This window comes from Giraffa tippelskirchi, chromosome 6, assembly GCF_054371585.1.
Source record: "Giraffa tippelskirchi isolate mGirTip1 chromosome 6, T2T-mGirTip1v1.2.pri, whole genome shotgun sequence".
NCBI classification, from domain to species: Eukaryota; Metazoa; Chordata; class Mammalia; order Artiodactyla; family Giraffidae; genus Giraffa; species Giraffa tippelskirchi.
The window spans coordinates 124,694,302-124,707,510 of NC_137280.1; the positions used below are offsets into that span (position 1 = coordinate 124,694,302).

General features: G+C 39.6%; 1 protein-coding gene across 10 annotated transcripts in view; it reads left to right on the forward strand.

Moving 5' to 3' along the window:
• Positions 1–275: 275 nt before the first annotated feature.
• ANKHD1 (ankyrin repeat and KH domain containing 1) overlaps positions 276–13,209 on the forward strand; it is a 109,330-nt gene continuing 96,396 nt past the window's right edge. For all 10 annotated transcript variants that reach the window (XR_014056922.1, XM_081501004.1, XM_081501005.1 and 7 more), the window contains exon 1: positions 276–693. Coding sequence is in view for 9 of the 10 variants with exons in the window: in XM_081501004.1 (XP_081357130.1) it covers positions 403–693 (291 nt within the window). In the remaining variant the exon portion in view is untranslated. The remainder of the gene's footprint in view (positions 694–13,209) is intronic.

Sequence of the window (13,209 nt, forward strand, 5' to 3'; positions counted from 1 at the left end):
AGGTCGTGAGGCGATAGTCAGAAAAACTGGCCAATAGACATAGAAAAAGACCGGAAGTCGGCGCGTGGGGAATAGGAGGCGGGTGTTCGCAACCGCCTAGGCTGCGCTGGTCAACGCAGCTTTAGGGCCGCGAGCCAGCGAGCAGCGCGTGACGAAGAGCCTGAGCGACGGGTCGCCTTGACCAATGATCTGCAGCCGCTGGGGAGCTGCAGCCAGTGGCGAGTGTGGGGGGCGGGAGGCAGCAGGTTAGGCAGTGAGAAGTTAGTGGCGCTGCTGGGACGGGGGGGGGTGGTGGAAGGAGACGCTTCTTCCTCCTGCTGCTTCTCTCGTTCTCGGGATCGGCGGCGGCTGTGGCCGCGGCCGCGAGTGACTCGGCAGCGTCTCCGGCTCCGCGTGCGAACCATGCTGACCGACGGCGGAGGCGGCGGCACCTCCTTTGAGGAGGACTTGGACTCGGTGGCTCCGCGATCCGCCCCAGCCGGGGCCTCGGAGCCGCCTCCTCCGGGAGGGGTCGGGCTGGGAATCCGCACCGTGAGACTCTTCGGGGAGGCCGGGCCGGCTCCGGGAGTCGGTGGAGGCAGCAGCGGTGCAGGCGGAGGGGACGCGGCGCTGGATTTCAAGTTGGCGGCTGCCGTCCTGAGGACCGGGGGTGGAGGTGGTGCCTCTGGTAGCGACGAGGACGAGGTGTCCGAGGTACGGCTCTAGGACCCCTGCTTTCCACACAGCTTGAGGCACAAATTCTCTCTGGGCCGGCGCAGGGCTCGGGGCACCCTCCCGCTGCCCAGATGGAGTCGTTCACTGTCAGCGATCGGCTCCCTGGCTGCAGTGGCGGCGGTGCGGGCCTAGTGCGCCCTCGGCTTACTCTTCGGCTCGAGTCGGACCGGTTCCCGTCACCATCCACAGACCCACAATAGGGAGTCCTTTGGCCTCGGAGCTTCGCGCGGGAAGCGGGACTCCTCGGGCACCTCCCGCCCACCCCGCTTTGGCGACGGGGGTGGGGGCGGGGTCTTGCCAGAGTCCCTGCCCTTGGTACTGAGAGAGCGGGACAGAGAGAGGGTGAGAAACAGACAGATGGAGAGGGCTGGCTTGCTTAAAGAGCATTGCCACTGTACTGTGTCTCTCCTCTGAGTTGAAAGATTGGGCATTATTTGCTTATGCCTTATTTGTGTGCTTAAGGAGGGTTCTTAATTCCCGTTTGGTCTGAGACAGGTGAGTACTAAGGAGCTTTCTGCCTTTGCGCTGAAAAATCACGTGGGTTCTGGCATCTGGGACTTTGTGTGAAGTTAGACAGGAAGAGAAGGTTCCAGTGCTTGTTTGGGCTTCGCAACAGCTGGATAGCTGAACTCTGGAGATTTTTAGGCTTGGAGAAGATGAGGTCCCCTTTGGAAACCTTTTGCAGTGAGGGAAATTTGTTATCGGGACCTTCGTTCCTTTCAGCTGTTAGGTGCATAGTGAACATTTTTTAGGTCTAGGCAACATAGAATGGGAGGCATCAACTTTTGGGCTCTAGGGCTAAAGGAGATATTTTACGTTTGTACTTTCTCCCCCTGACTATGGCTTTGTTATAGTTCTGTCCTGTGGTGACTGTTGTTCTAAGAGCTCAGAGTATTCTATTTTGATTCTAAGGTGCCTGGTTCATCCCCTATGACCAATTATTTTAACCTCTGATCTTAATCTTAAAGTACATGGGCTTCTCTGTATGTACAACTATCCTGGCTGTTGTATTGAGAGGAATAAGGAGAAACTGTATTTGTGGGTTGTAGAATACAGTTAGTGCAGTCTTACCATTCTTGGTCTGAACAGGAATTATTTTACTTTTTTCTAACCCCAGTATTTTGCTTGGAATAAACTTTGTGGGTTGTAAAGGAGACAGTTCCTTGAATGTCTCTATCTTTGAATTTCACTATAAGAGAAATAACTTCTAAGCCAAGGTGGGACAGGATTTTGAGTAGGCAGTTACCGAGAATGTCTCTGGAGCACTTCCACTCCTGGGCTTGTGGAAGGCTTTCATTTAGACTTTGAATGAGAATTGATGAGAGATGAACCTAGAATATAGTTACTTTTTATCTAGGAAGTAAAGATTAAAGTCTGTTTTTCTTTGAAACTTGTTAGAGAGGCTGAAAAAGTTTGCTTTGGTCTGAATGTGATAGAAGGATGATGTTCTTGATTTTCTGGACCATTTTTGCACGGTTGTCATTGATGAAGTGAGAGATCACACATTTGTTTTTACTTCAGTAGTAGTCTTAAATTTCTTCAGAGGTAGAGTGCTAGTGAGCCTCTGTAGTTATGAATCTCTAACTCTGTGGGCTTGTGTGTTATATCTGGAGAAATGAGCTTTTGAAGTAACCAATTTTGCAAGACTTGTTCACACACACAGATTATTTCATTTGGAGTCTCCACACCAGGCTATTAAAGCTGTGAGCAGAATTCACACCTTTTGTGTGATTTTCTTTGGTGTTATCATAGAAATTATTCACAATTCCTTCAGCCACTTAGGCTAATGGTAGAAGAACCTCTTATTCTCCTAAATTTTCTATGCTTAAAGGATTTAGATATTAAGTGTATATAGGTAGACATCACTTTTGGATAGAGATTTCTAGAGTACTCACAAACTTGAGCCTAGTCTGAGATAATGTTCAATATGCATATAGATTCTTTCTTAACCTGAGGAGAAAGGAAATTTTGTTTTTATGTCCTATTCATCCATATCATATAAAAGAGAAATTCCTGGAATATCTAGTGTATGTTGAGTGTGTGGTAGGGTGTAGTCTGTGCCTTTGTGAGTGAAATGACCTTTTTTTCTGAAGCAGATTTCTTGGATTTTCTCGTTTCTCTCTGACAAGATGATAGTCTTCTCCCTTATTACCTTTGAGTTTCATTTAGTGTAAACAGATCATAAGTAATATTCTTCAAAAAACACTCACCTAACTGGCATTTGATGAATAATAGTAGAATTTTTATTTTCATCATACCTAGATGTTTTAGAACCAAATATTTAGAATGTAGACATTTCAGGGAGAGGAGTTTGTGAGTGAAGTTTGTCTTGTTCCCAAAGTGGAGCAGGACTAGGTGAGAAATTAATAAGAAATATATGGAGGCTTAGAGCATTTGCTCTAGAAATTAGCTGAAGGATTTTTAGTAGGCAGTATACATTTGGTATACAAAGATATAAATACTTTAAGGATCTCTTTTTTATTCATTGTTAGAGCCTACATCTGAGGAAAAAAAAAAAAAACAAGGTACTTTCTCTTGCTGGCTAAGTCAAAAGACCTTTTAGTTTGAAGAAGGGGCTTGGATCTTTTTGTAAATTTCTTGCATTAGAATTGATTCTTGTTGTTTTAAAATTGGGGTGAATACCTGTTTTGTATTTCTTCAGGCATGTTGAGCATGTTCATTAGCTGTCAAGGGCCTTGAACAGAGGAGTCAGAACTTGCCCTGAATTCTTTTGAAATGTACCCATTTTTCAGAATAGAAGTCAGGTTGAAAATTATTTAAAAACCAATTTTTAAATGTTAATTTTAGATTTGTAATCTTTTTTTTTTTTTCCTTAAAGTAAGGTAAAAGGAAAATAAAATTCTAAAGAGAGGGTTTTGGTGAGGTTTATAACTTTCAATTTTTCTGTGTTAAGAATGTATGCATATACTGTATGTATACGTGTGTGACGTCTCCCTTTTAAAATTAAAAAAATAATAAAGTAATATAATCTTATGGTTAAAAGTTCAACAGTGTAGGAAGTAGATATAATATGAAAAGTAAAAAGTTCTCCTCACCCCTACTGACCCTTCAGATCCCACTCAGAGGTAATGAGTATTACATTTTCCTTTCAGTAAAATTTCTAAGCCTATATAAGCCAATGCGTATGTTTACCTGTTCCTATACACACTTAAAAGATTAGAAATTAGAAATCATTGCAAGTAGAAAGCATTGCTGAGGCTTTTTTATCTGAGGCAGATGCTATATTTACAATTAGGTAAAAGCAAAAGGAAATTGAATTTAACATTTTATAGCAAATTATAGCATAAGCTTTGTAGGGAATTTTTTTTTTTTCCTGAAAATTATGTTAAGAGTCAAATGCACAGGCCATACAGAGATTCCTTCTGAGTTTCTCTAATAGGAGATGGATCATTTCTTTTAGGGTTATTTACAGTCTACTGTGTGGAGCAAAGTTTCTCAACTGCAAGGTATCGAAATTTGGAGCTATATTAATTCTTTGTTGTGAGGGGCGCTCCTGACTTTAGCAGCATCCCTGTCCTTTACCCACTGGATGCTGGTAGAATACACCTAATTGTGACAGCTAAAAATGTCCTTTGTTGTTGTTTAGTCACTAAGTTGTGTTCATCTCTTTTTGCAACTCCATGGACTGTATGTAGCCTGCCAGACTCCTCTGTCCATGAGATTTTCCAGGCAAGAACATTTGAGTGGGTTGCCATTTCCTTCTCCAAGGGATCTTCCCCATCCAGGGATTGAATCTGCGTCTCCTGCTTGGCAGGTGGATTCTTTACTTACTACTGAGCCACCAGGGAAGCCCCAAAATGACCTTAGACAAAGCCAAATGTCTTTGGGGGCAAAATCACCCCTGGTTGAGAACCACTGGTCTAGAGGCCCACTCTTACCTGGGATGGCAATTTTGTCATCAGTACTCTCTCTATATTCAAAGTTCAGGTAAACAGGGTGAGTCACTGCTTTTAATAATATCTCAGGGCTTATGTTCATAACCTGAACAAGAGAGAAATTGAAAGAGGGTGGGTACTGACAGGTTTAATGTTATAAATTTTCCATGATAAATTTATAATTTTAGGAAACTTTAAAATACTATGTTGTTTTTGAAAAATTCATTTATTGCCCATGAAAATGAATTTCTAAAAAACCTTTATGGGGACTTTGTTAAAGGTAGAAAGGCTTTATTCCATAAATTAGCAGCAGTAGTGATAAAACAGGGTTTTCCAGGTGGCACAGTGGTAAAGAACCCACCTACGAATGCAAGACATGCAAGAGATTCAGGTTCAATCCCTGGGTTGGGAAGATCCCCTGGAACAGGAAATGGCAATCCACTCCTGTATTCTTGCTTGGAAAATCAAATGGACAAAGGAGCCTGGTGGGCTACCGTCTGTGGGGTCGTGAAGAGTCGGACACGATTGAGCTCACACACACACACACAGTGATACCTTTGTATTCTAGTGAGCAAATTTTGGAGACATGAGGATGTCAATTGAAGGAAAAATTACATATTATGATAATAACAAATTTTTTATATTACATGAGTACCAACCTTGCACAAGTTTCATTCTATAAAGCCTTCAGACTTTACATAAAATGATTCATTGATGAGTATGGTTGTATGAATGGCGGGTCAAAACCGAGTTGATTAGGTATGGGTAGAGGAAAACCTTATTGTGAAATTTGAAGTATATAGAGATTTTCTTTTGGTTATTAGTTAGTACATTTTGATAGGTGATTTATATTTGCATAATTCATAAGACTAATAAGGCAAACGCAGTAAAAAGGTCTTGACCTGCCCTTTATACTTTTACTGTCTTGATGTCCTTTCAGAATATCTTTATGGAAATACAAATGTGTAGTTTTATTTTCCCCATTGTTATAAAAAAGATAACATACTATTCATGTGAGATTTTAAATGGTGAATTTGATAAGAATTTAGACTTTTTATCTAATCAAAGTGATAAAACATGTTAAGAATGAAGCTTTGGAGATGAGTTTAGGCACATTCTTTTCTGAGCCTATCTGAAAATCAATTCTGGCCTTCTGATTCAGTGAGATAAGATAAATAAAATCTGTTGCTTTAGTATTAGTCTTGAGTTGGCAAGTAAAAAGAAAAGAAATGAGTCTACTCTTTTTTTGGGGCAAAATTTACCTTCCTACAGAACCAAAGTTTTAATAAATAAATTCTTTATCTTTTTTTCAATGCACTATAAATGAACTCTTCTAATATATCTTCTTGGACATTATTATTTACAACTTTCCTCTCCTGTTGCTTGTCTATATAGTCACAGAATCTTGGTGATAGTCCTATCTCATCTCATTTTTAGGTAACTGCTACCATTTATTGAATGCTTACTATATTCCAATATCATATTATATAAGGGCTTCCCAGGTGGCTCAGACTAAAGAATCTGCCCATAATGCAGGAGACCCCAGGTTTGATCCCTGAGTCGGGAAGATCCCCTGGAGAAGGGAATGCAGCTCACTCCAGTATTCTTGCCTAGGGAATTCAATGGACAGAGGAGCCTGGCGGGCTACAGTCCATGGGGTCCCAAAGAGTCAGACACGACTTGAGCGACTAATACACACACTATAGTATATACTTCGGTTATTTTATTTAATCACTCAACATCCCTTTGAGGTGGGTATTATCTACACTTTCATAGATGAATAAATGTAGGTTCAGAGAAATGATCAATCCAGAAAACAACAAAAATGGTTAGTGTTATTTACACTGCTAGAAATCGATAAAGCTAGGATGTGAATCCAGAATTCATTCTATTTCACGTTAAGAACTAGGCAAAGTTTTTGGTTACCAGTGCTCTGTCTCCAATAATTACTTGCTTAATCTCTATTGAAGTTTTATGAATCTATAATGAAATCAGAAAAGTAAGGACAGTGTAGTGAAATTCTCATAAAGCAATATTTTCCCACTTTTTTCTATTTTGAGTTAATGCCTTTTGTACTGTTATGAAAATTAATTTTTAGAATATCAGTGTTTAACAAAATATCAAATTGGAAAGTTGATGTTAAGACTCTGGGTAAAGCCTCAAGTCTGGGAACCATTGATGTGAATAACTTGCTCAGGATCACACAGCTAATTTATAGTAGAAAATAGGTCACATGACTCCTATTGTAGTTAACTGCTGTATTGTCCTGCTGACTATTTCTTTTCTGATGCATGAATTTATTAATAATTAATGGCTTAAGAAATGCCTATGAGCTTCCCTGGTGTCTCAGATGATAAAGAATCTGCCTGCAATGCCAGAAACCCAGGTTTTGTCCCTTTTGGGAAGATCGCTTAGAGAAGGAAATGGCAGCCCACTCCAGTATTCTGCTTGGAGAATTCCATGGACAGAGGAGCCTGGCGGGCTACAGTCCATGGGGTCACAAAGAGTCTGACACCACTGAACAACTAACACTTACTTAAGAAACACATGTCTCAAACTAGCATATAATCTGTAGTTGACCTTGTTGAAAAGCTTTTATATTATATAATGAAATTGATGAATGCCAAGTGAATCAATATATTTTAAGAAAGCAGTCAAAAGTGTACCATTGGGGATCAGAGGAACACAACTTTAAGGTAATTTTGTCATTGTCTTAAACTTGAAAAGTTCAGGCCTTCTCATTATTCATTTTAAGAGAATTAAATATTAAAAGTATAGAAAGGCATATACCCAACTTTGCACCTTTGCCACTATAGGAAACATTGGTTTTAATTTGTAAAAATTAAAATCTGTGTGCTGTATTAGAATTACTTACAGTGTACAGTTCTTGTGAATGAAGATCATTTGCCTTATGATGGTTGACAGGTTTACCTTTTTTTCTGGTCAACTTTACCTAAACGGGGAGGAAAGTAAAGTTGTATATAAAGCTTTTTTATTTGATAAGCTGAAATTTAGCAATAGTTTATCAAAGTACATTATGCTCTTCCTCCACCATATATCTTTCTGTTCTCACAAAGTTTTCCCCTTAATGGATGCTGCTTTTGTTAGTAAAAATGGGTTTTTTTGTTTGTTTTTATGTAGGTACCCCACTGTATCCTAATGTTTTGATTCACCTGCATTGGTTTGCAGTTTTGAAAAAAAGCAAGTAAACTCCCAGGGATTAGCCCCAGGAACCAAAGAGCTGAACAGGAGAACAGTTTATTAGGTTGTTACAATGCTATGTGATGAGGATAGTTAGGTTGTGAACAGTTTTTTAAATTGTGGTAAAACATGCATAACAAAATTCACCATTTTAACCTTTTTTTTTTCCCAATTGTGGAGAAGGAAGTGGAAAATGGCAACCCGCTCTAGTATTCTTGCCTGGGAAATCCATGGAGAGAGGAGCCCAGGGGGCAGTGTACAGTCAGTCCCTGGGGTGGCAAAAGAGTCGGGCATGACTTAGTGACTAAACAACAACAAAGTCACAAGTACTGTTACCTTGGAAATCAAAATCTAAAACTTTGGCTATATTTCAGTAGCATACACATAACTTACTAAAACTGAACAGAACCATTAAAATTAATCTTGCTGTATATTTGCAGAAAATATTGAATCGGTACTTGAGTTGAAAAAAGTTGCCTTTGATGTTCTGGTTGAAAAAAACTTCCTTTGTTTTAAATATATTTGTATATGTTTCAGTACATGTATCACATATGTACTGAACTAAAGTGATGAGAATTAACTTTGTATTTGTAGGGGTTAATATATAAATATGCAGACAAATGTATTTTGGATTGTGTGTACAATGAGTTTTTTGTTGGATCCAGCTTATAAATATGCCAATTATATACCCTCATATACTTGTTTGATTTGAGTTTGTAAAATGAGGACTCCTTTTTACACACTTAACAAAGAAGGAAAAGGGCTAAAAAAATTGTGTTAAAATATGTGCAACAGAAAATTTACCTATTTTTTTTTTTTTGTCACACTGAGCAGCATATGGGATCTTAGTTCCCAGACCAGGGATGGAACTCACACCCCCTGTGGTGGAAGCAGGAAGTCTTAACCACCGAACTACCAGAAAAATAAAAATTTACCATTTTAACCATTTTAAAGTGGTTATAAGTACATTCACATTGTTGTGAAACCATTACCATTAGCCATCTCCAGAACCTTTTCATCTTCCGAAACTGAAACTTTGTTCCCATTAAGCAGTAACGTCCTCTCCTCCCTTCTCCAGCCCCTTAATAATCACAGTTAACTTCCTTTTCTGTGATTTTGTCTACTCTAGGTATCTCAAATAAGTGAAATCATTCAGTTTTTCTACTTTTGGTGATTGGCTTATTTTACCTAGCGTAGTGTCTTCAGGGTTCATCTGTGTTTGCAGCATGTGTGAAGCTTGTGCTGTGCTTAGTCGCTCAGTCGTGTCCGACTCATTGTGACCCCATGGACTGTAGCCCACCAGGCTCCTCTGTCCATGGGATTCTCCAGGCAAGAATACTAGAGTGGGTTGCCAGGCCCTCCTCCAAGGGATCTTCCCAACCTGGGGATCAAACCCAGGTCTCCTGCATTGCAGGTGAATTCCTTACCCTCTGAGTGAGGAGGGAAGCTTGTGTGCAACTTAACTGAATACTATTCTGTTGTTACGTATGTAACATTTTGTTTATTCATTCATCTGTTGATGGACACTTGGATTGCTTCTCTACCTTGTGGCTTTTGTGAATATGCTGCTGTGAACATGGGTGTATAAATACCTTTTCGAGTCCCTGCTTTTGATTCTTTTCTGGTATATACCTAGAAGTGGGATTGCTGGATCATCTGTTAATTCTATTTTTAAGTTTTTGAGGAACCGCAATACTGCTTTCCATAGCAGCTGTACCATTTTACATTCCCACTTGCAAAGCACAAGGTTTCCAATTTCTCCATATTCTAGCCAATCTTCTTGTTTTCTGTTTTGTTTTTGTTTTTGAGACTAGTCATCCTAATGGGTGTGGTTTCGATTTGTATTTCCCTAATAATTAGTGATGTTGAACATCTTTTCATGTGCCTCTTGGCCATTTGTGTCTCTTTTTTGGCGAGATGTCTATTCAAATCCCTTGCCTTTTTTTTGGCCACATCTTGCAGCTTGTGGGATCTTAGTTCCCTGACCAGGGATGGAACTGACCCCACCCACCGCCACAGTGAAAGTGCTGAGTCCTAACCACTGGATTGCTAGGGAAATTCCTCCTTTGCTCATGTTTAGTTGAGTTGTTTTTTCATTAACTGTAGGAGTTCTTTGGATGTTAATCCCTTATCATATCATATATATATATATAATTTACACATTTCTCACATTTCATTGGTTGCCTTTTTACTCTGTTGTCCTTTTGTGCTTAAACAGTTATAATATTTATTTATTTGACTGCACTGAGTCTTAGTTTTGGCACGTGGGGTGTTTGTTGCATCATGCAAGATCTTTTGTTGGGGCAAGCCTGCTGTAGTTGTGGCATACGATCTCCAGAGCACTCGGGCTCAGTAATTGCTGTGCAGGGGCTTGGTTGCCCAGTGGCACGTGGGATCCTTAGTTTCTCAACCAGGGATTGAAGGTTTTATTTTAGGGACTTCCCTGGTAGTCCAATGGCTAAGACTCTGAGCTCACAATACAGGGGACCTGAGTTCATTTCCCATTGAGGAACTGGATCCCACACATTGCAACTAAAAAGTTCACATGCTGCACCTAAAAGATCCTGCGTGCTGCAGCAAAGATCATAGGTCCCACACCCCAACTAGGATCCCGCACAGCCAAATTAATAAGTAAAAGTATTTTTAGAAAGGTTTTAATTTAGATGAAGTTCAGTTTATCTAATTTTTTCCTTTATTGTCTATGCTTTTGATTTCATATCCATAACGTGCACGTGTGCTTAGTTGCTTTAGTCTCACTTACACTGTTCTCCATTCAGTAGCTATTTACTGATCATCTAGTGTATGTCAGGCACTGTGCCGAACAACTGGGTATAAACAATGGTGAAAAAGACAGTCATGAATCTTGGCCTTCATAGATCTTCCAGTCTAATTGGGAAGTGAAAGGGCAAGTTGCTCAGTTGTGTCCAACTCTTTGAGACCCTGTGGACTGTAGCCTGCCAGGCTCCACTGCCCATGGAATTCTCCAGGCAAAAATACTGGAGTGGGTTGCCATGCTCTCCTCCAGGGCATCTTCCCGACCCAGGGATCGAACCTGCAGCTCCTGCATTACAGGCAGATTATTTACCCCTGAGCCACTGGGGAAGCCCTTTCATATCCATAAAGTTGTTGCCAAATCCAATGTCTTGAAGTTTTTTCCCCAGTGTTTTCTCCTAAGAATTTTAGCTCTTACATTTAGATCTTTGAGCCCTTTTGAATTGATTTTTGTATATGGTGTAAGATCAGAGTCTTAACTGTATGCCTTAGCTTGTGGATATCCAGTTTTTCCTGCACCATTTGTTGAAATGAGTATAATTTCTCCTTTGAATGGCCCTGACATCCTTGTTGAAATTAATTGGTCATATGGGGAAGGTTTTTTTCTGGACTTTCTGTTCTATATCTTTGGTTTTTATGACTGACTTTATGCCAGTATTGCACTGTATTGATTGCTATAGTTTTTGTAGTTAAGTTTTGAAATCAGGCAGCATTAGTCCTCCAACTTTGTTCTTTATCAAGATTGTTTTTGGAGAAGGAAATGGCAACCCACTCCAGTATTCTTGCCTAGAGAATCCTGTGGATAGAGGAGTCTGGTGGGCTGCTGTCCATAAGGTCACACAGAGTTGGACACGACCGAAGCGACTTAGCATGCATTGGAGAAGGAAATGGCAACCCACTCTGGTATTCTTTTGCCTGGAGAATCCCAGGGACAGAGGAGCCTGGTGGGCTGCCATCTATGGGGTCGCACAGAGTTGGACACGACTGAAGCGACTTAGCAGCAGCAGCAGCAGCAAGATTGTTTTGACTTGTCAGGTTTCCTTAAGATTACATGTGAATTTTAGGATCGGTCTTTGTATTTCTGTGAAAAATGCTGTAGGATTTTGATAGGGATTGCACTGAATCTATAGATTGCTTTATGAGAACAAGTTTGAGTACAGATCTTACTTGATTGATTCACCACAGTTGATATTAGCAAATCAAAAAGTTTGAGATTGACAAAACATTCGAAAACATTCAAAGACGGAGCTTTCACTAATGTCTTCCCAAAGCCATTGAATCCAGTTCACATGGAATACTGTGCTCTAAGTAGATGTTTCTCTAATATGGTGTTTTTTTCCCCCAGTTTGTCCTCATATTAACTAATTTGTGATTGATCACAATGCTTCATATACTGATTAAATGCTAGAAAGAATAATTTTTATTCTTTTTATCACTAGAGGTGAGTTCAGTTTTGAAAAAATTATCTCTATGTGATGTTAAATCTAGATAAATGAACCTGTAGTATTTTCTTTAATAATGTAGAATTTTTAAGTTTTCATGTAGACATTTTATGAAATCCGAGTCAGAAAATAAAGGCCATGTCAGTTGATACCTTGAGTGGTACACTGTACTTGCAGCACTTAATCAGCTTCTAATTGATTTTTTTTTCATGTTTACCTATTCTGCTAAATTTCTAATTTTGCCTTTTAAAAAATGTACAATTGCTAAATTCAATGACATGTGACACAAACTGTCATTATCAAAGAGCAGATCCCAAGGATATAGTCTCCCTCTCTTTCTTGCTACTTTTTATTTTGATATTTCAAACTTGCTGGAAAGTTGCAAGAATAGTACAAAGAACTCTTCCCATATAACCTTTGTCCAGACAGACCAATTGTGTTCATTTTATCCCATTCCTGTATCCTTCTGTCTCTCTCTCAAATTTATTTTCTGCATAACTTGAAAGTAGGTTGCATACATCATGCCTTTTTTATCCTTAAATTCTTTAATATACCTTTCCTAACGACAAAGGCATTCTCTTACATAACCACAGTGTATTTATCAAGATAGGAAATTTAACAAATTTCAAAAGTATTTTTCAAATTCACATTCCTAAAGTTGAAAACAATGAAATAGAATTCACATAATATAGAATTCACTCTTTAAATTGTACAATTTCAGTTGTTTTTAAATACATTCACAGAATTGTACAACCTTCACCATTATCTATTTTAAAACATTTTCATCACCCCAAACAAAACCTTGTACCCATTAGCAGGCATTTCCCATTCTGCTGTCCCTGCAGCTTTTGGTAATCACTAATCTATTTTCTGTCTCTCTGGATTTGTCTAGTCTGGGAATTTCGTATAAATGGAATCAAACAGTATGTGATTTTTTTGTGTTCACGTCTTTCACTTATTATATTGTTTTCAAGATTTCTACATGTTGTATCACGTATCGTGCTTTCCTGGTGGCTCAGCTGGTAAAGAATCCACCTGCAGTCTACGGCTATACCACCCTGAATGCGCCTGATCTCGTCTGAGCTCAGAAGAATCCGCCTGCAATGTTGGAGACCTGAGTTCGATCCCTGGGTTGGGAAGATCCCCTGGAGAAGGGAACAGCTACCCACTCCAGTATTCTGGCC